We start from the raw sequence: 21,045 nt of genomic DNA on the forward strand, positions 1-21,045 counted from the left end.
ATAGTCGCATGCTGGGGTTAGCAAAGAAATCGGGGCACGTACTGAGCTCCAGACATTGTTAGCGTTCGACTATTCCCGCATTACAGCGACTGGCCACAAGCCCAAGTGTTGGGCGAGACATTTATTGCTTTATTTATTTCCTTTAAGTATACGAAGTATGTTGGATACGCACTAAAAACATATAGATTATATTTTAAAATGTAAATTAAATTAAATTAAATTAAACTAAGGGCTTCTCTAAAATAAGAGTTTCTCTAAAAAGCAAAACGTCAGTAATTAATGTGACTGGAGCGGGAAGGCGTAGTTCCAGTCGTTTGACTTGCGCGAGGTATAACTACGACGCGGAATCGTTGAATTGTTGGGACGTGTTCAAGCTCGCGGATCTGTCAACTCTATGAATGTGATCGAGGCGAGCAAGGTGATAAGATGGTTCAAGTATACGTTTTAGACGTAGAAATGGGTTGCGATGGTAAATATTATGGAATAAGCATAGACAAGCTGCAAGAACGCAAGTTAGGTAACGCTATATCTAAAGCCACGATTCCACTGCTAACATACAAGAGACAGTCAGCACACTCACGGAGGCGCGTTTCCTCCTCGTATGACAGTCCTGCCACATTGGTCATTCAAAAAACTGTCAGGAGACATGTTCGAGACACACATATATGTGAAAGAAACACGCTTCGAAGCGAACACGCCTGAATCCGCATGATAATTGTGTCATGATGTCTGCGTGCAGGGAATACCGTCTTTTGCATGATGTACCATCGATGTGTGACTGTGGCTTTAAGGTGTTTTAATGTTAGTGACACTGACCATGCGATGATAAGATGAGATAAATTGAGCTTCTGGATATCTTCTAATGCACTGATTGACCGGGATTCCATTTTGCTATATGTATATTGTAATACTGAACGCACAAGGCACTTGTGCAAGAATTCGTTTCACTGATGAAGGAGCTTGAAATAAATTAGACTTTAAATAACCTGCAGCATGCAGTTAGCATTTTTTGTTTTGCCTGTAACGTACTCAATCTAGTTATTTCAGGAAAATTCGCAATTAATAAAGACGCTAGGTATATTTGTTGGCAGAAACAAATGTCAGGGTTCCATTGTTTAGGTGATAAGCGGGACATGTGGTGCTAGAGCGGGATGCTCTCATTGATTTGCATGTATTGTCATTTATACGCGTATGGTTCCATTAGCCAAGAACCGCACCATTGCGATATGTATTCAAGGTTCGTCTGAGGTTGAGAAATGCCAGATTGATCAGTTATGTTACGGTAAAAAACGTAGTCTACTAGACATCAGCGAAGAAGCAGATTGGTGAAGACATTTTAACTACTGGGTCGTTAATATAAATTACGAACAATAAAGGACCGATTACCGAGCCTTCTGGGTATACTCCAGAATCAACAGACGCCAAATAATTATTATTAGTATGGTTGACACTTACATACATTCTGTGAACGATTTGTTAAGAACCCAACTATTCACTCGAGCATGTAAGGGAGATTATTTAATGCTCGAAGCTTAACTGTGGCTTAGTAGAGCATACGAAACCTAATTAAATTCCCTTGAAAATTCTAAAAGACAATAAATAGATTGTCACATGCGCAAGTTGAGTGCTCACTCAGTGCTGACGTCCAGTGCATAAGCCGCATTAAACTCCTGTCATCGAGGAGAAATTCCCGAGACTACGTCACCAAGCTGTAAAAAGAAGAGACTAAAAGAATTAGGTAGTCCACTTTTATCTTTGAAATTACACCGCCCCAAAGCTTCTCGGATTATAGAGCCACTATGCGTGTGTAAATTAAACCGAGAAATATTGCAACCCAATATCGGGTCTCTTTAAGCATCTATTTTCTTTCTTCTTCTACATGGTAGAGAATATCCCTGGATGTATACGCTTTAAACCCGTAGGAATGAGCAAGCGAGATCGTGACTCTCCCAATGCTTACCAGGTCCCGGTACAGTTCTCCGCTAAAGTTCTGGTAGCGAGTGTCTAGTCCGTACTCGAGGAATCCGTTAAAGATGCGGACCCTCGCTTCCTCTTTGAGGTCCTTGCTAAGATCGTTCCTCATGTCGCTCAAGAAACCTTCCAGGTGACTCCTCAAGATCCGGACGTCGGCCTTAGGAGAAATCGGGTAGACGTCTTTTGACATGGACTCCACTCTCTTGCTCTTGTTCCGGTCCTGCGTTGGCATCTTTTTGCCTCCTTCAACGACGTGCTGAGCTGTTCCATCAGCAGGTAGGTCCCGACCGTACGTTTGTTCATTGCGTTGTGATTCGTCAGGGTGAAAGGAAGCAAAATATTCTTCGTCGGTGAGCACCATGGTCGTCTGGAATACCTGGAGAGGCTTGTAGCCGGAGCGATCTTCCGGTGCTCTCCACGCTCGAGGCTCGGAAGCGCCCCACGATTCCGGCGAGTGGACAATAGGACCAGCCAGGGATCTCTTTGACGTCTTCAGCACCTCGATGACTCCGTAGGGTACGGCGCAAGGGTTGGCGTCTCCTAGAAATAAAACCATATATTACAAGTAGAGCATGATTATGGGATGTATAGTGGTAATTTTTTATGTGTTTTTTTTGCGCATTCCAAATATAACTCTGATTTTGAATGGTATTCGAGGAAATAATTAAACGCTTGTTTTGTCTGTGTAGTCACACGGGAACTACCAAGAGAAAGTTGTCCTATAAAGTTGTTGTCTCCGACCTTGCTGGATTTAGGTTATTAGTGGGACCCAATATTCCCGTCCAGTTCAAAAAGTCAGCAGACGTTTAGCAAAAAGGTGGTAATGGGGGTTAGGCACTCGTATCTTAAACAACCATAAACATATTATAATAAATATTTATGGATAAACTGTAAATTAGGCTTCCACCGAGAAATAGGCGATAATAAATATAATGACTATTGTCTAAGGCACGTATTTTCCTTTGATATCTAAGCATCGGGCATCACTGAAAGAATGGTTTCGATCTTTAAAAAAACTGCAGGCAACTACAATGTTCCATGGTTCGTTCTTCGCTAATGTGTCTACCTCTAATGGTGGTGTATGTTTTTGTTTACTTGTCCAAACAGAAACACGCGCTTTTTAATAACATTGTTCGGCGCACGACCCCTGCCCTTCACTGCGTGCGGCAGTTGTGCCTTTTGTGCCTGCATGGACACTATCACGCGAACAACTTCTCAGTTGACGGCTAGCTCGACTTTTCGTGAGCATTGTCAACTGCTGGCAGGCTTGCATCTTCAGAAGGCCCTTCCATAGCACGCTTCGTTTGCCTCATTGACCCCAGAGGAACGAGCGACTGGGCCACGTACCACAAAGGGTAGCGTGGCTCGGACTACACATTACAGTTACGGTATGCTGCCGCTTCGCCGTCTACTCGTACATTAGTCGCCGGACCGGAAATACGGCTGGATAGATACGGAGACGGGTAAGTCGCTTAGAACTGCACTCGGGCGTTCGACAATGCACTGTGGCTCAGGCAGATGATGTTTAGGTCGCGACAGATGGCTTGCATAGGGTATGAAGTACCCTAATGAAGCACCTCCGTAGAACATGGCAAAGGAGTATGCGCGTCTTCAGAGTTTATCCTTTCGGGCTTCCGTACCCCCCATCACAAGTCTCTATTTAGTTTTATTGTTATTCCGCAACAAGTGTGCGTACAAAAATGACCTCCCAGCTGTTAAAAAAAAAAAAAAAAAATGTCCCCGAGGGCAGCTACGCATGGCTTACATCCTGCTGGTGGTCATTTCTATTTGTTCTTGCCGAGAAAAACAAATTCGGTGGTGCGATATGTACGCTACAGCAGCAAGGTCGCCATAATAGCCGCTGGTGTGACGTCAGTCAAGCCACGTATAGTTCAGGCGTGAAACTCTTGATCTTTTATTACGTCACTGAGTGAGGTGCCTTTTTCTTTTTCCGGAGGGGCAGGGACTTGGGCAGAGTCCAGCGGTGACGTCACGGAGTGTCACGCTGTTGCGAGTCCAGGGGACGCGGAACCAGGGACGCTTTTGTTTTGTCCCTCCGCCGCGTCCAACCTGGCTCTCTGAAGGATGGACTTGAAAGGGCGTCTCGACCCAGATTCGAATCTCTGTGCCGCCAGCGCAGCGTGAAGAGCGCGCGGTCCTCTCCGCTCGAAGGCAGCAAGGCTGCCCAGTGGTGTACGTTAATTGTAATTCCTGGGGCTCTATCTCGCTCCCCGCTTTGGCGTGCTCCAAAGTCGCTCGACCGTGACGTGACACGGGGCGGGAGGGCCTTCGAAGCACGCACGTCGAACGCTGCCCGACTATAAAAGTCTCTTCGCATCTTTGCTTTCTGGACACATTATTTGGGCTCTGTGCGCACGTCTGGATTCGGCGAAGGGGATGGGTCGAAAGACTTCGGGCATTCACTAACCGTGGAATCGAAAAACGGCTGTAAGTTAGTGGAAACCCGCCTCGTGTAACTTAGCCGAAAGGTCACGAAGTTTTTACGAATATGGCGTCATGTTTAAGTGCTCGACGATAATACACTGAGTGAATAGATCTGATCTTTCTGAAAAGTGCTAAATATGAATCACGACGGAGGTTGTACTTCTTATTTCTTTTCGCGTACGTGGAAAGTGAACAATTGAATTTGCACAATGAAGTTGTTGTTCCCCTTACTATATTAGAGGGGAATAATCTGCCGAATCATACTGTGCACATCAGTGACCCCGATCGTTTTAGAAATGCCGTGCCATCCATAGTTAATAAATACCTAACCAGCGTCATGTCTTCGTGTGTGGCCACTGTTAGGCCACATCTTATTACTGTTTTCGTTTTTTATACGTTTAAAGTTCTACATGCATGCCTCCCGGTACTGTACCCGCTCCCCCCCCCCCCTTCCCCCTCTCCCCCCCCCCCCCCTATGTAATGCCCCAATGGGGCCCCCCTTTTACAAGAAGCAATCCTGTATACCTCCCTGTGTCTTTATTACACGGTTACACCCTCTAGCGACAATCAATGAGTATAGTTGAAGAAACGTGTGGCTACAGTACTGTCGTGGTAAGTATTAAAGCGATAGCGTTAAGGCTCGTGTCGCAAAAAAGCCACGCAAGGCACGCCACGCAAGGCACGCTTGCACGGTTTGGGAACGAGCGGGAGTGTGTATGTTTATCTGCGTGCCCGTAAAGCCGAAGTGAGGCGACAGCAGCGACAGCACGAACCGGAGAAGCAGTAGCGTCTTCGGATCTCCAAGTTTTGCACTAAAGTTATCGGCGCTAGCAGGGAAAGTTGGAATTTGTAAGTTCACTCGATTCCATAGGCAACCTTTGATAAGCACTCAAACCGAGAGAAACCGTTCACCGTGGCTATATTTTGCTGGATGGTAATGGTAATGATATATCCATTGTATCGGGCCAGAATAATTGTGCGGGACGCCGATTATGTTCGGTGGGGTTTCTTAGGATGACAAAAACGCGAACAATTTTTGAAGTTGCTATGACATATTGAAGTAGAGCACAATATATATATATATATATATATATATATATATATATATATATATATATATATATATATATATATATATATATCGATTTGATCGACGAACAGAGAAGAAAGGATGTTAAATCAACACCAAAGCTATCACAAAAAAAAATGTTAAAGCAAATATGGCGTAGGTCACCACATCAACGATTTGTTTGACCTCCGGGCTTTCGCAGTTCGAGGCATCATGCAACATCTCGGGGGCCTGAATGTAGACTTCCTCGCAATGGAGCATGATATTAGACAACAAAAAACAGATGCGTCGAAACCCTATTGAAGATACCTACCTACCTACATCCCCCCCCCCCCCCCCCCTTACACCCTCCTTCCTCCCCGAGTAGGGATCTTCAATAGGGTTTTCCTTTTTGTAACAGGGACGTTGCTTTCAGTGCTAATTGGATTCTTAATTTTTCGTAGCCTTAAGATTACCGAAGCTGTTTTTTTTTGTTTTTTTTTTTTTGCATTTTTAGGATCACGTACTGGAGATGGATAGTCACCGCGCAACTTAGATACAACTGGAAGCCACGGTGCGCAATGTAACGCCAGCTCATTAGCCCCAAGCCGTGACACCATAAATCCGAGCGTCTCCGAGCGGGCAGGTAAAGAATTACGTAGCTTCCCGTGGCCACCTCACCGCCGTACAGAAGTGCGCAATCGCTTCTCGGGAAACGCCGTAAATTAAGAAGGCGCAACGCGGGCGGGGCCCCCGGGCCAAGGCGGCTCCAAGCAAAAGCGCCCGCGGTGTTTCACTAGGCAGATGGCGGAGACCGGCAAAAAAAGCTCACGAGGCATTCACTGTGCGTGATTGGCTCGGTGGGTGACCAGAACCGCACAAAAAGAGCCAAAGAGCGGTCAAAGAAGCATCAGGAGGGCAGACGCTGAAAATTCAATCGATACGTGCCGACAGTTACCAGTTATTCTTCGCACTCAAAAGTCTTTTTTTTTTTTTTTTTTTTTTTTCACCGCTGTACACTAGCAAAGCGTCTGGATCAATTAAATGTAGCCGCGAGGTTTCATAATGACGATACATACATTTGGTACTATTTACGTGGGTAGTACGTTAGATATCAGGTACTTATTATACAGGGAGTTGTTTCTTTTTTTGTCTTTTTTTTTTGTTTTTGTTTCAAAGCTTAACAGATTTGTTTATGAAAAGCCGTGAAAGCTACACTAATGCGGTTTGTGCAGGTGAGTTATACGTCCAGGGGGACATGATATAGGGGTTTAATCATAACGATTAGTTGCATAATTTACTAAAATATCTTAATTAACTTATAATTATTGAAAATAAACATATGGCACTAATTTAAATTGGTTGAGCATCATCGAAAACCACTATATCAGTTATTTTCGAGAGACTCTGTGCACATCGGAAGCACAGTGGAGCGCTAAAGCTCGTGCAGCAGGAGACAGGCTGCCGGTGCCATAAGGAGTATTCACTGGGCGCCATATTTGTGGTTACTGTCTAGAGCGCATGCTCAGAACGAGCCCCCATTAATAGGCTGCTAAGACCGGCCATTTTGACGGTGTGGAATGCACGTTGAAAAAGAACCCTGAAAGCTAGCCATCAGCACGCGCTCAGCAGTCGCGCACACAGCTATGGCCGCCAGTGAATACTCCCTATAAGGCGCCCGCGCGGTTTTTATTATAATCATAGCCCCAGCATTGTGCCTGTAGCACGAGCGGTAACTTTAGCGCATTACTGCGCTTCCGGTGGGCTCAGTCTTTTTAATATTGACTGATCTAGTGGTTTTCAATGATGCTCGGCCAGTTTCTAATTTTAAACCACTAAATTAGTCAATATTAGAAATACTTGAAGCACATGGGAAGCACGGTGGAGCGCTACGGCTCGTGCAGTGCACAAATTAACAAAAAAGTTAATGAGCATACTTTAGTTAATGATTTGACGTATTGTGACGATTAGCCCCCTATATTATGTGCACCTGGCCGTATAACTCACCTGCACAAACAAATCTGTTAAGCTTAAAAAAACTATAAAAACTAAATTATATAAAATTGTGGCTGATAAAATGTATCTAAAACGTATTTTATAACCAATTTCCAATTCGGTAACTACGCCGCATTGACAAAACGCGCCTTGGCGCTATTGCTTGGGAATCGTCCAGTCGCCTCAAAGTCCCCGTATCGTCACGTTGGTGACGTCATCTATGGGAGCCCCCCGGCCGTAGCTCTAGGTGGTGTTGTCGTAACTCGACAACGCAGTCCAACGTAATTAAGCGTTCCCGCATGAGTGGGCCTTAACGCAGCAGGTCGTACTCAAACGCAAATGTCTTAACATAGCCTAGCTCTCCCCTTATCGCGTTCAGCTGAGGTGAGTCTCTAATGTGCCGTCATCGTCAGCGGCATTAAGCTGTTAGAATGTTAAAGATAGACTTTACTAGTCGGGGCCACACCGGGGGCGTTGTTCTGGTAGAGGCGCTAAATAAGTTGTTAATGCCGCTGATTACTACGGCTCTCGCAGCGTGTTCGGAAGTTAATTGGTCATTACAGAAGTGAGACGCAGAGAGATCAAGTACCCCGATAAGAAAGATTTAGGTGGGGAGAAGAATAATGAGTTGTAATTATTTTAATCTTCGAGGAGAACGGACAGTCCCTGAATGCGGTGCACGAAAAGAGCCACACTACGTATATTAGCCGGTGCAGAGATCCATATGCATAGGGCGCACTTATCGACATGGAAACTGCCCACGAAGCTCGAGCATTACAGATGAGATGTTTATTCCACGCTGATCCTATCGCGAACATTCCATGAATTTGGAAGAGGCAGATCATCCTAGCTGTTTCTGGCGGAAGCGTGCCATCTAATGGTGCGCTTGCACGTTTTCTTTGTAGACTGTTAGCAAAGCAATGGAAGTTACGGCACCCCTGAAAATATTGCACCGTCGCGTAGTCTACTTACGGAACGCCTCAACGTCGTACACTCGACATCGTACACTGGCACACAAACAAAGTCGGTGAATAGAAGTGAATGTCCTTGAAAGAGCAAGGTCAACAAGGCATTATAGGCTTATCTTGTTGTGGTCACAGAGCGAAAGGACCAAACGCTTTGTTTATTTGCACGGAAAGCTGCTGCACTTGCGATGCAGCTATCCAGGAGGAGGCACAAAAATAGTCTCGAAACAGCTGCGCGCTGCCATCTTTTTATCCGCTGGGCTGTGGAATGCGTTCTGAGCATAATGAGTAGCTCTCTTTTTCGAGATATCAGACGCCGGCCATGGGCCCACAGCCCGGTGACTCAGCATTTTTTGCCTGGGTGATTAGCGCTAAAAAGGTGTATACAAAAACAAAAAAACAAAAACTTCTAAACAACAATTGCTATGTCGAATGACTGACTGTATGTTGCAACAGATTAAAAAATAAAGCACTCGAACATTATACTATAGACAATTGCAAGCATGACGCCCTAACGGGTGCCCCATGAGTGCAAGCACGCGTGTAGCTTGCGCGTGAACATAGCTTTGGCAAGCATGAAATTGCACGGGCTTGTCCGCACGAGCGGAGACATGGTGGCGGCAGCTGCCTTGCTTGCAAGCGTCTATAAGTAGACACAAATTTGTTTGTGCCCTCCAATAGGCACAAAAATAAAAACAATCAGTAGTGGACACAAAATGCTGCAGTCATTATATACGAAACTAAAACACACATGTACTTAAAATGAAGCTAGCTGTCAGTTAATTGCAAACAAATTTCTATGTATGCGAGTTTTACAACAGAATCATGAGCCAAGGAACTAAAGAATATTTAGGAAAATCGACGTGTAGCCTTCATGTAAGTACGGCTTGTATACGTATTATAGGGACCAACGAGAGAGGCGTAGAGCGTGATGCCTCAATCAGATATACGTATGCATAGTATTATAATGGAAGCCCGTCACTTTTTTTTTTTGTCTGTTTGGCTTTCATTTTCTGATCGATTACATCTTGCCCGAGTGCACAAGTGAGCGGCACAGGGAATTCCGGATTACCGGTCGCACGTCATGCAGTCAGTGAAAACAAGAATGAAAAAGGGTCCAATTCCAGATAAGCCCCAAAAGGTCGTATTATTGACGGTTAAAGAAAACGGTAAAAAGCTCTATGCGCCGAGAAACTGAGGGAGACGGGGAGACGAAAGCGCTCGGAGAGGTCAGATCACCGAGCTCTGGTTGGAAAGATTAGTGGGTAGACCTAAAGCTAGCGGCCTCTGTCTCCACTGCACTCGTCGAACGCTTTAGAACGCGGAACGCCGGCGTTCGGCTTTCGCCTCTCGCATTCGAACGCGTCCGACGATTGAGGTGGAGACAAAAGAAGCTAGCTTTCGGTCTACCCACTAATCCTTCCAACCAGGGCTCGGCGTTCGTGACGTCCCCTCTCGTCTTCTCCTCTCCCTCAGTTGCTCGGCGCATAGCCTATCAAAGAGAGCCAGGGACACTAATTAAAGGGCTTTGGCGAAGAGTTGAAGAGAGCCCGCGCAAAGCCTTATCCAGCGCTCAAATTAGTATAAGGAACGCGTGCCTGTACCCTCCACTGCACTGCCACGAAAAAACATTGTCGCCGAGTTATAGTGGCGTCTTGGTTTAACCCACGGATAAAGAGTCCCGAATGCACGCATGACAGTTTGACACAGAAAACATACTTTTTAAAGTATGGCACTGAAACCTTGACTGGAAAGAACGTAGCATTAGATAAAACATGTCTGAGGAAGACGTTGACTCGAAGTGGCTTGCATAAGCATCCGCACTCGACGCCTGCATGGTTGCGTATTGGGTAAGGCTTATACCTCTCCAGTTTCGAAAGGCCGCAAATGTGCGACAGTCGCCTTGCTCAAGTTCCGTTCGAATTTGGTAATTGCGCATACTCGAGTTTTTTTTTACTTCGGCTTCTTGCTGGTTTGCTTGTTTTTGTTTTGCTTTTTTTACGAAAACATGCAATGCAATTGCGATGATTTTCTTCTCGCCATCTGGGAAAGAGAAGAGGAAAATGTATTCTGCTCGTATCCCAATACTGTCGTTTCACCACACATGGCAGCTGACTGACAGAAATTTTTTTTTTTTTTAGTTCGAAGTTTGGATGGCTAATATAGTGAGCAGTCCTACGAGTCCCCCCCCCCCTCCCCCCCCCCCCCCCCCCCCCCCCACAGCCTTTCCTCTCTCTCTGCGCGTCGACTGGAAAGCGCTCGAAATTAACAAACTGCATAATACACGTCACAACGTTCCTCCGCTCTTGTTTGTCTGCGGCATTGTATGTATAGTGTTTGTATATCACCAGCTGTACGTATAGTGTATGTATGTATTGTGCATATATAGTGTATGTACAGCACCGACTCGTCTGCTTTTTAATAATTTCTTCGGTTATACCGAGCCGGTTTTGGATCCACTACACACAATATCCTGCGTTCTGTAACCATCCAAGTATATTTTCCAAAGTAAAAGAAAAAGAAGAAGTACTTCCACATCGTGATGCGAGGAGCATACACAACCGATCGCTTTCCCGGTGGCTTGTTCTGCCTGTTCCTCTGGCGTACACCTTACATAACTAGGCCATCCCATGGTGGGGAAGGGGGGGGGGGGGGGGGGGGGGGGAGCTTTTTGAAGCGTGCAATTTGCTGCGATGGCTATAACGCTCGTAAAGACTAGTCTCCTAATTCTGCGCCTCTGGGCAAAGTGGTGCTTCGGTTCGAAGCCACATAGAAACTCTGGCGTCGGGGAGTGGCGCAGGTATACGGAGCGGAACGCCACGCCTCCGCCGAAAATTTCTCACCAAGAGAACTATCCCCACGTTAAAATAAAAAGGAATGAGATTGAACTGCTAGGCTAATAAATTTCACCACGGACAACAATTTTTTTTTTTTTTTTTTTGCAAGTGGGTGAGGGTTTTGGCCAAAGCGCTCCCGCGCAAAGACCAGGCACCCAGAATAAAAAGGGTTGAACGATGGGGGTCGTACCGCCTCCTGGGAGCGTTCAGGAGAGGCGCCAGAGACACCGATAAGGATCGAGTGAGAGATAGAAAGTGATGACGGGTAAATTAATTATTAACCCTTGAATTTTGATGTTTCCAGCTTGTATCTCGGAAGCAAACCGGTACCGTAACTCAATGCGTTTCACGAATTTGTTTAGACCGTGTTGTACCCTATGAATGGTTTTAGCACGACACCGTACTTCTTTCATTGGGGACTTTTATCAAACCACTGCCGCGTTCCGAGTACCGCACTACCGGAGCTTTTGAAGCATGCTTTTAAGCGCGCGCCCGGTTGATCCCGTGGCCGCGGGGCACGCGTTTAAAAGCATGCTTCGAAGGCTCCGGTAGTGCGGTACTCGGAACGCGGCAGCGGTTTGCTAAAGGTCCCCGTTGTTCCACCGTTTTATGAACGGGAATTCGTCGAATGTTTCTAGAAACGGAAAACAGAAAACTCTTTTTTTTTCTACTTCACTCAGTGATATAAACGTGGGAACTGAATTCGCCAAGCATATTTCTTTCCGATCACAAAAACGCACAGACAAGTATCTGGAAGGGTACAATTTTTTTTTATGTGTGTTGTGTGTATGTATACTACGTTTAGACGGCGCGAAATTGGTGAGCTCCAAAGGGTGATTGGTACCTCCGCTGTTGATGAAACATTTAGCCAGTGCGGTACGACTGCTAGCCAGGGATCTTTAACATGCATCACGCAGTATAATGATACACGACCGCAAGCCGGTCCGATGCTCATCCGGGCGGGGACTGGGATCAAAGCCAGGATTCCTGGGTCGTTTCCTTTCTAAACGACGCTCGATAATGCGAGTGCACGGTAGCATGAAACGCAAGGCATTTTGTTTACTCTTATCTCCAGTTTTGTCATAATATAGAGAAGAACATAGACTCCAGCTCTAGTCCCACAAACGTAACAAATTCTTGGAACTGAAGTGGTAACGCGCTTATTTTGGATCAATGGAACTTTTGTAACGGGAACTCATCCTAAAAGTGAGGAGGGACGGGTCTTTGCTTTTGTTCTCGCTTTTGTCTAACGTGTACCACACTGGTTTTGGCTAACGCAGCGAGGTGTGGAAGCCTTTCAAACTAATGGTTTCTTCGATTGGTTTGGAATTCAAATGCACCCGAGCTCAGCGATGGGCGGCTTGTGCAAGTGCTTGCTCGTTCCGTTGTGTAACTGCATAATATGAGGGAAGCAAAGATAAAAATTCTGCACGCTCAATTTCGCTAAACGCTCAGTCAGAGCCTACGCAATTCGGCTTGCGGCACATCATTTTTCGATGTCAGATTAGACTGATTAAGGCGGGCGAATTCGTCGCTACCGCCGCGAGACGGCCCTACTGCCATAAAAGAAAGAAAAAAGGAAGAAAAACCTCGTTGCACTAGACGTCTTCTTCTTTTTCTCCCCCCCCCCCCCCTTTTTTTCTTTTTTTTTTTTCAAAACAACAGCGGTTTGTCTGCTTGTAATGGTGGCTCGAATCACTCTTTCTTTAGGGGGGTATTAAAGTGAGTTGATTGCACTGGTTACCTTTCATCGCTTCCCTGGGAAGACAGAAAGCACGCTGGACAGAGTTTACACGCCAGTGAACTTAATTCGTCGTCCCTCGAGCAGTTCAGAGCAGTGTTTCTGTGGGTCGCGTCCCCAAGGGAGGTCGCGACATATTCAGCGGGGTACTGCAAAATAACTCGGAAACATAAAAAAAAAAAAAAAAAAACCTGTTTTTTTTTTTTTTTTTTTTTTTTTTTTTTTTATGGTGCCGTGGATGAAAACTAAGTGCAAAACCGGAACTGAGTTCTGGTGTTTAAACTCTGCTCTCGTTTTGAAAAGCTCTGCTCGAACGAACACGCTCGCTTTAGTCATTGTAGCCATTAGGAACAGACATTACTGCTGGCATGCGTTTTTTTTTTTCTTTTTTCTGTTTGCAATACGTTTTAGCTTAGCTGATTCACTCTGACTACATTAACTCAAATAAAATTTCAGCGTCAATTTTCTCTATGCATGGACTGAAATGGAAGCAGTTGACATTACGAAAAACACGGGGGGTGTGGTTCGCGATATTTTATATTTTTGGTGGGTCGCAGGGGTAGCAGTGTTAGGGAAGCACTGGTTCACAGTACTACATGTTATTTTAATAGCAGCTGAACCTTGGCCTCACCAGGCGTCGGTCGCAGGGGCTGAAGAGGGGGACGTAAAGGAGCGACCAGAAGGTTAAAGATTTATTAGAGCTACCCAGTTTTTCCCAAGATCCCGTGTTGATACACCTCAAACAACATAAACAAAAGGCACAAGTAACGATTTAAGCGAAGCATGCAGTTTTTACTGGGGTGCATAACTGCGATGCCGCGGGCGTCCAAACAACGCCGTCCGACAAGCTGCAGGAGCACCTCGTTCAGTGTCATGACATTATATTCTTTTCTGTCTTTTTTTTTTCTTCTTTTGTTAGTTTCTTACGCTCCATCAGATTGCCCAAATTAGCGTTCCGTGTGGTACGTATGATATATCTTGAGCTGCTCCACCGTCAAATGGGATATACGCACATTACGTTTATTGATATTGCTCGAAGTGGGTGACTGCTATAGTTCTGTGCAGATGTTCCTGGTCGCTACGTTTGGCGTGGCCATTGGCCGTGAGGTTTGCATCGGGCTGAGGAGTCATGAGTCAACCGGGAGATAACGCCCATTAGAAAGACCTTTGAGACATCGTAATTGCGAGGATATATCATTAAAGGGCAACTTCGGCCAAAACTCAAAATGAAATAAATTGCTGGTATCGCTGTAGTGGCACAAAATACGACCCCAGCCAAAAAATTACGTCCGGAGGACGCCGCATTCTCAACGAATGCCGATAATAAAAATGCGACCCGCCGCGAGCCGTTGCTCCTTAGTGGGCGGCCAGCGCGTTGCCGATCGCTAAAGCAACATTGGGCCGTGACGTCAGTATCGTTCTCTTTGTTTCCTCTGGTCCGGGCGTAGCGCGGAGTGCGCTTCTTTGAACCGCTACCACCGCTACTTCGGCCTGTGATTGGCGTGTTTAGCCGTTGCTTTTATCTGTATCCCGCGTAGCTTCGGTATAGCCTTTTGTTTATTTGCTTGTGAGCCGTTTTAGACTAGTTTTAGCGAGCCGTTTTAGACTAGTTTTAGCGAGCAACTCGGTGCGCTCAAGACTGCCCAGCTGTTCCTCAAAAGATGCTGAGTACAACTCCTAGCGCTGTGAGCTGCTCAAACAACCCGCTGCGCAACCCGGAGGTGCTTTTTCACAAGTTTCCAACGGACCGGAAATTGGAGAAGGTGTGGGTGAACGCTGCTCGACGAGTGGACTTTGGACTTGGGCTTTTACGCGCCCGAGGAAAAAATAACGAAAAAACAGACGTGTACAGCCCAGCACACGTGTGTTCGGGCGCCGCGGCCCACGCCGGAGAGCCTCAAAGCTTCGTGTCTGGGACTGACCCGCAGCGCGAAAGCGAGAGGGCCCCCCGTACTGTACGTCACTGGCAGCGCGGCGTAGAGCAACGCCGCTCCATCCACGGAGCCCCGATGACAATATACGCCTAGCGACGAGTACGCAAGACCGCACGCACGGCGACAGCCGCCGAGTACGGCACCGAACGAGTTCACTCGTTTTCCAGTCGCTAGCTTTTGTAGGGTGACCACCCGTCCCGGCGACTCGCGGGACTGTCCCGCATTGAAGGCTCGTGACCCGCGTCCCACGAGAAATTCCTGAATCTTTAAAATGTCCCACATTTCACACTGTCGTTAAATTCACTCTGCAACGCATGGTGCTGCCGAACAACGGAAGACGGCGAAGCGCGGGGGTTGTTGGTAAGCGTGTGCTAGCATTGCAGGAAGCAACCGTCATCCTTGCAGGAGAACCGACGCGCGTGTGCCGTTGTGCCTCTCTCCTTGGTGGAAAAATATTCTGAGAGAAAATTGTTTGTCAAAAGTTGAAATAAAAATTATTGTAATTATTTTCAAATCGCTGTGCCAATGCGAAAGGGTTGCTGTGGAAAGTTTTTTTTTTTTTTTTTGTGTGAAGATTGCCATACAAGGCAGAAAGCCTGCGACTCACAACGGTCGAAAAAGAACATAATGTTAAAAATTTGTGTAGGTCCAGGTTGATAAAAGTAGCGTTGACAGGAAACAATTACCCGCAAAAGATTTACAGTTTCTTATTTCCATTTGATGCATTGAGTTCTGCTGCAGTCAATTTTTATGTTTTCGACTTCGACACATCTAATAACATATTTAGCATGAAAATATATCACTGGGAATGAAAATTATTTGAACGTAATTGCTGCTATACGATTTGCAGGTGTATAAAATCAAAGGATATTAAATATGTTAACAGATCCTCGGTTCGTGGTTTGCTTGTTTATAAATTTCCTCAACCCTCAACCCCCCCCCCCCCCCCCCCCCAGCCACGCGTGTCCCGCATTTCGCTAGCAGGAAGGTGGTCACCCTAAGCTTTCGAATATACAAGCGACGAGCACTGCATAGCGCACGCACGGCGGCGGCCGCCGAGTACGGCACCGAACGAGTTCACGGGTTTTACAGTCGCTAGCTTTTGGGTATACGCACTAACTCTTGCTACATGTGCTGGATAACTACCACGTATGCAGAATTAAAACAAAATCAGCTTACCTCCTATCTTCAGACGGCTAGTGCAACAGAGGTAGGTGCCGCTCGGCCTGCGTACTCGTTGAACGAGAACGATCCTGACGTCACGTTCACATAGCAGCTGATTTCCAGTGTTGCCGGGGCCTCGAGCGGCTAGTTTTGGTTTTGTTGGCCACGCCTCAAACAAAACTTTGAGGCGTCGATATCTTTAAAACTACGCACAATAACGAGAAAAAAAGTACACCTTGCAATTCAGGGACGCTGACTGCGCTAAAAACAGTCATAATTCCAAAATCGAAAGTATGGACCGGAGTTGCCCTTTACGTGTTTACTGAGTGGGGCTGGCAACCGCATAAAATCATGCAAAGTCGTGCAATATTTTACGGACTGGAGGGGGAGGGGGGGGGAGGGGGGGGGAGGGGGGGGGGAGGGGGGGAGGGGGGAGCTTCCTTAGCGTCAAACACCCGTCGCTACGCCATCGACCTCGAGAACATTTTTTCTCTTCGCTTTGTTTTAGATAGTTACCGTTAGAAAACCGGAAGAGGATAGTCGGTGGCAGGTTAGGAATCCAGGAGAAGCGCGGCCTCCAGCACGGGCCCGTCGCCTTCAGCCGGGCTTCGGCAACGCGTGGGACGAAGTGATATCAACGACAGAAATCTCGCGCTCGAAGGGGAGAATCTACGAGGTCCTTAACCTGTCACCAACTGTAGTTATCTGAGCGACAAATCCTCCCCGTATATCAAGTATCGGGTCGACGTACTACAGGCGATGGCAAGACCGCACGACGTATCGACAGGCTCTCTAAAAGCTCGAAACGCACACAGTCACCGCGATCAGGCCCCATGGGTAGCGACGATTTCGGCCATCCTGCCACGACACCAGAAAAGGAAGGTATTACATTTGTTGGCACAAGGGCCTCAACGAAACCAATCCGTCACGCTTAATTGTGGCCTCGGGTGGCCCAACGCGTTGGGAAGGCAGTAAGTGACTCAGACCTATTCCAGAAGCGGCGGCGCGGAAGAAGCGCTCGGCATTAACGACCTCCAGTCACCTAACTCAGCCGATACGCTAATCACCAGCGAAGTCAATTACACCAGCGCATACCCGAAGCGACACACGTGCGTTCGCTCGTCTATTATCTCTATAAACACGAGCCAGACGATGTAATCAAACCGGACGCGGTTTTATGTCTCTTTTAACGAATCGAATTCCAAAGAAATGGCTCCGCTGCAACCGTGCCGCTCGCTTTGGCTTGCCTGTTTTCTTATGCTCGCTCTTTTTTACGGTAAGCCAATCTTGCTTATATATATATATATGCAGATTAATGAACCGCACTTAATGCAATGAATCCAGATTTTACGAACATGTCACGTGAGGTTAGGAGAAAGCGAAGCGGCTGCTCCGAAGTCTGAGCGCAAGGAGAGAGTGCTGCGGAGAAATGTACACCTGCAAGTAGACGAGTTAGCGACAGCTTTATTTTTACCCCTTCTTTTTTTTTTTTTTTTTTTTTTATTGCCTATATTTGTACGAGGAAGGAAAGAAGGGCGAGAGAACATGACGGTTCACTGAACGATACAAAACAGCACTTTGTAAAACGTGTCGAAATGTTTTTATCGTAAACAGGGGGAGTGAAGGGAATAGACAGGCAGGTGGAGATTCTGGTTGATATGGATGAAGAGGCGATGTCTATTAACACCGAGCACATTTGAAGGCCAGATTATACAAACTCCGTACTATCCGGAGTTGACTTTACTTCTTCGCCAATACGATTAAAACGGGTTTGTTTTACGATAATATAGAAGCGGTCGAGAAACTTGAATACCTATTTCATTCCGACCATTGCCATCGCCTTGGTTTCACACGAAGCCGAGGCGAGGATGAAAATTATCATCGTTATCCTCGCGCCGACATCTGTAATACCCCGATCTTTATCTGAACTTCATTTTTCGTTTCATCATAAAGCACAATAATAACCAGGTTATGGCAACGTTCGCACAATTATACTTGCAAAGACGGAGATTAAAAAGACCGTGGAATTATGCTTTGACTTATGTGTGCAGAGACTGACCTTTACGGCTGCAGGCGATTTTCCAACTGCTACAGTTGCTCACGCGACGCCCGAGTGTTATCGGATGCACTCGTAAGAAGCTCGCGCTAGAGGCGGGCCAACGGATATACCTCCCTGCCGTTCTCATCCTGCCAGTGACTGTAGGTTCCAAATATAAAATAGATTTCCTTTTTTAACGTGAAACGTTCTTTGGCTAGGTGTACGGCATTTCGTGAAGCCCAAAAGTGAAGCTTGGATAAAAGCGTGACCGCGAGACTCGACATTCATTGGTTGACGAGTGGGAAAGAAGAGAGGTGCTCGACGCTGATTGGTTTACGGGGAGGTCGTGTAACCATGGGTGGACCTGGGAGGAGAGGTAGGCGAGGTAGGAGGGGCGGAGGGAGTTAGAAGGTTCTGGAAGATCACCAGGTTTATCATTTGACGTGTACACATGCCACGCGTTAAATTATCCGAGGAAAAGCGCCGTGAATGTAGGCGTCTCTCTGACTCAACAGACTAGACGTGCTGCTAAACGATGATAGAAACGTTTGTAATGCTAGAATGTTTCACGTATATGCAACACAATTGCCTAGCGATTTCCCATCCTTTTTTTTAAATTTATTTTTGGTACATGGAAAGTTTTATTTTACCCGATTTTATCCTGTTGCTCGCAGAACGTGGATTCAGAAATTTAAATATTAAAACTGTTTCCTTAAAAGTGAGTGGGCGTGTCGCAGAGACACGGGTATACTCAGGAGACACTTTTCTCTCCTCGTTCCGCATAGACATGGTCGTGTACAAAAATGAATGACCTATTAGATGTTCACATAGTCACACTTTAAGAAATCCCGAGCGTCTACTTTCCCGCAAAGCATTTGGTAGGAGAGCCAATCGCTGCGGTCTACGAAGGGAGCTTGGCGAATGGCGAAACTAAAATGATGCTTAAAAAAAAGTTTACACTGTGGCTCTGAGCACGCGAAACGCAACGCTCTGTGCCACAACAAAAGTTTTTTTTTTTTTTTTTTTTTGAAGCTTGCGTTTGTTTCGTGCCCGTCAACGATTCTCCTAGCACGTGACCTCCTAACGCCAAGGGCGGCTTGCTGTGGGTCACTGACAGCTTCAGAAAGGCGTGGCTTCTTATGCTCCCGCGCTTCGTCATTGGTTCTTGTCAGCGAATGCCGCAATCTGATTGGCATGCGGAGCGATAATAAGATGCTTTGCCACGCCCTGCGTTTCTTCGGCTGTCGGTGGCTATGCGGAGTGCACGTTCGTCTGCTTCGTGCGCAAGGGGGATGCGGTGACATCAGAACACCGAGTTCTGATTGGCTCTGATTGGAAGGATAGTGGGTAGACGTCAATGCCAGCACCCTCGAGGTCTACTCACTATCCTTCCAATCCGAGCCAATCCGAGCCAATCCGAGCTCGGCGTTCTGACGTCATCGAGACCCCTGCGCCAAGAAGCAGACGAACTTGCGATCCGCATAGGTCTGAATTTCTCTCGGCCAAAGGAGGAAATGGGCAAAACGTCGAGCGTAGCAAATGCGGCGTAGCGCAGCCCACACAGATGCTGATTGGTCGCAGATATCGAGTTACTGCTCGCCGGCCAATGAAAGGCGCACGTTCTGCGCTAGGCTGCATTCGCTGTTGTCAGCGTCGGAGTATTTAAGACGCGCCCGTGTAATGCTTGCATCGAGCATAAAGCGCCGCTGCAGCGTTCAAGCACGATCCCAAGGTCGTTTACAAGCGTTCGTCAGCATCTGTCCACACGCGGAAAGAAAGCGCCTGAAAGAATTAAAAAAATGTCTAAATAAATAGAAGAAACGTGCAGCTCGCGCTGTCCCACGAAGAGGATAAGAGGGCTTTCAAGTAGAAGCAAGTATAGCAGGCGAGCTGGAACTCCGGTCGAAAACGAAGTCCAAATGAATGACTGGTATCGCGTTTGTAGCTCGAAATATGATCACAGCCGAAATATTACGTCACAATGAAGCCCCGTACTCCACTAAAACCGATTTTAAAGATGCGACCAGCTGCTCTTTAGCTGGCGGCAAGCTGGTTCGCTTTCAGTTAAGGAACACTGGCGCAGCACTCAATTGTGACGTCAGGTCGAGGTGGAGCTGCGGTTGATTGGCTGTGCCGCGTACCGCACCACCATTGTGACGTCACGTCGCGTTCGTACGGCTCATGATCAATGTTTGTCATCCCTCTAACCGATAATTTCGGTTTTGCCGTAGACGCCCGAAACCAAACTTTGAGCCGTGATATTTATGAAACAGCACAGAATATCGAATAAAAATGATATCTTGTAATTCAGGGACACTGCTTTAGTTGAGAACAGTCGTGATACCAAATATATATATATATATATATTAATTTTTGTACTTGATGTCTCAAAAAAAGAAGTATTCACCAATAAAATTCTGCCAGCATAGCGTCCGTGAGCAACGTGAAAAAGCGCAATGACGCGCCCGAGAAATGTTCGAGTTCGCTCGCCAGAGGCGCTGTCCAAATTCGAGAGCTGTAGTCATATAGGACCAGCGTCTTACCTAAGACCGTGTGATAGAAAGCGGAAGCCTGCCGAGCCTGGGAAGCGCGGCGCGGGCGCTTGAGACTCGACTTCACGTGCCACTCCGCTGGTGTCTTAGCTAAGATGCTGTTTCTAGCAAACCCGTCCTGGTGTCTTCGCGTGGATAAGATATACAACCGTGTGCGGTGCGGCGTGTTTCAGACGGACAGTGGCGTCCCTCGTTTTCGGCCCGTTGATCTGAGCCGAAAACGGGCCGAGGATGCGCGTGCTTACCGGTTAGGCGAAGGAGCAGCAGGAGCAGGAGCTGTGGAGAGCAGCCCATTCTGCGGGACGCGGCGGCCGACTCGACGAGTTGTCTTGCCGCACGCTCGAAGTCATGG

The 21,045-nt window shown here is 46.8% G+C and overlaps 1 protein-coding gene across 1 annotated transcript in view; it reads right to left on the minus strand.

The window, feature by feature from the left end:
• The window catches only part of LOC8051698, a 66,002-nt gene extending 44,957 nt beyond the window's left edge, over positions 1-21,045 (minus strand). The window contains exons 1-2 of the mRNA XM_029968631.4: positions 20,939-21,045; positions 1,961-2,514 (exon numbers count right to left, since the gene is read on the minus strand). Of these exons, the coding sequence (XP_029824491.2) occupies positions 1,961-2,514; positions 20,939-20,987 (603 nt within the window). The 5' untranslated portion in view covers positions 20,988-21,045. The remainder of the gene's footprint in view (positions 1-1,960; positions 2,515-20,938) is intronic.

The sequence above is a fragment of the Ixodes scapularis genome, unplaced genomic scaffold, assembly GCF_016920785.2.
Source record: "Ixodes scapularis isolate PalLabHiFi unplaced genomic scaffold, ASM1692078v2 PGA_scaffold9__187_contigs__length_104089568, whole genome shotgun sequence".
NCBI lineage: Eukaryota > Metazoa > Arthropoda > Arachnida > Ixodida > Ixodidae > Ixodes > Ixodes scapularis.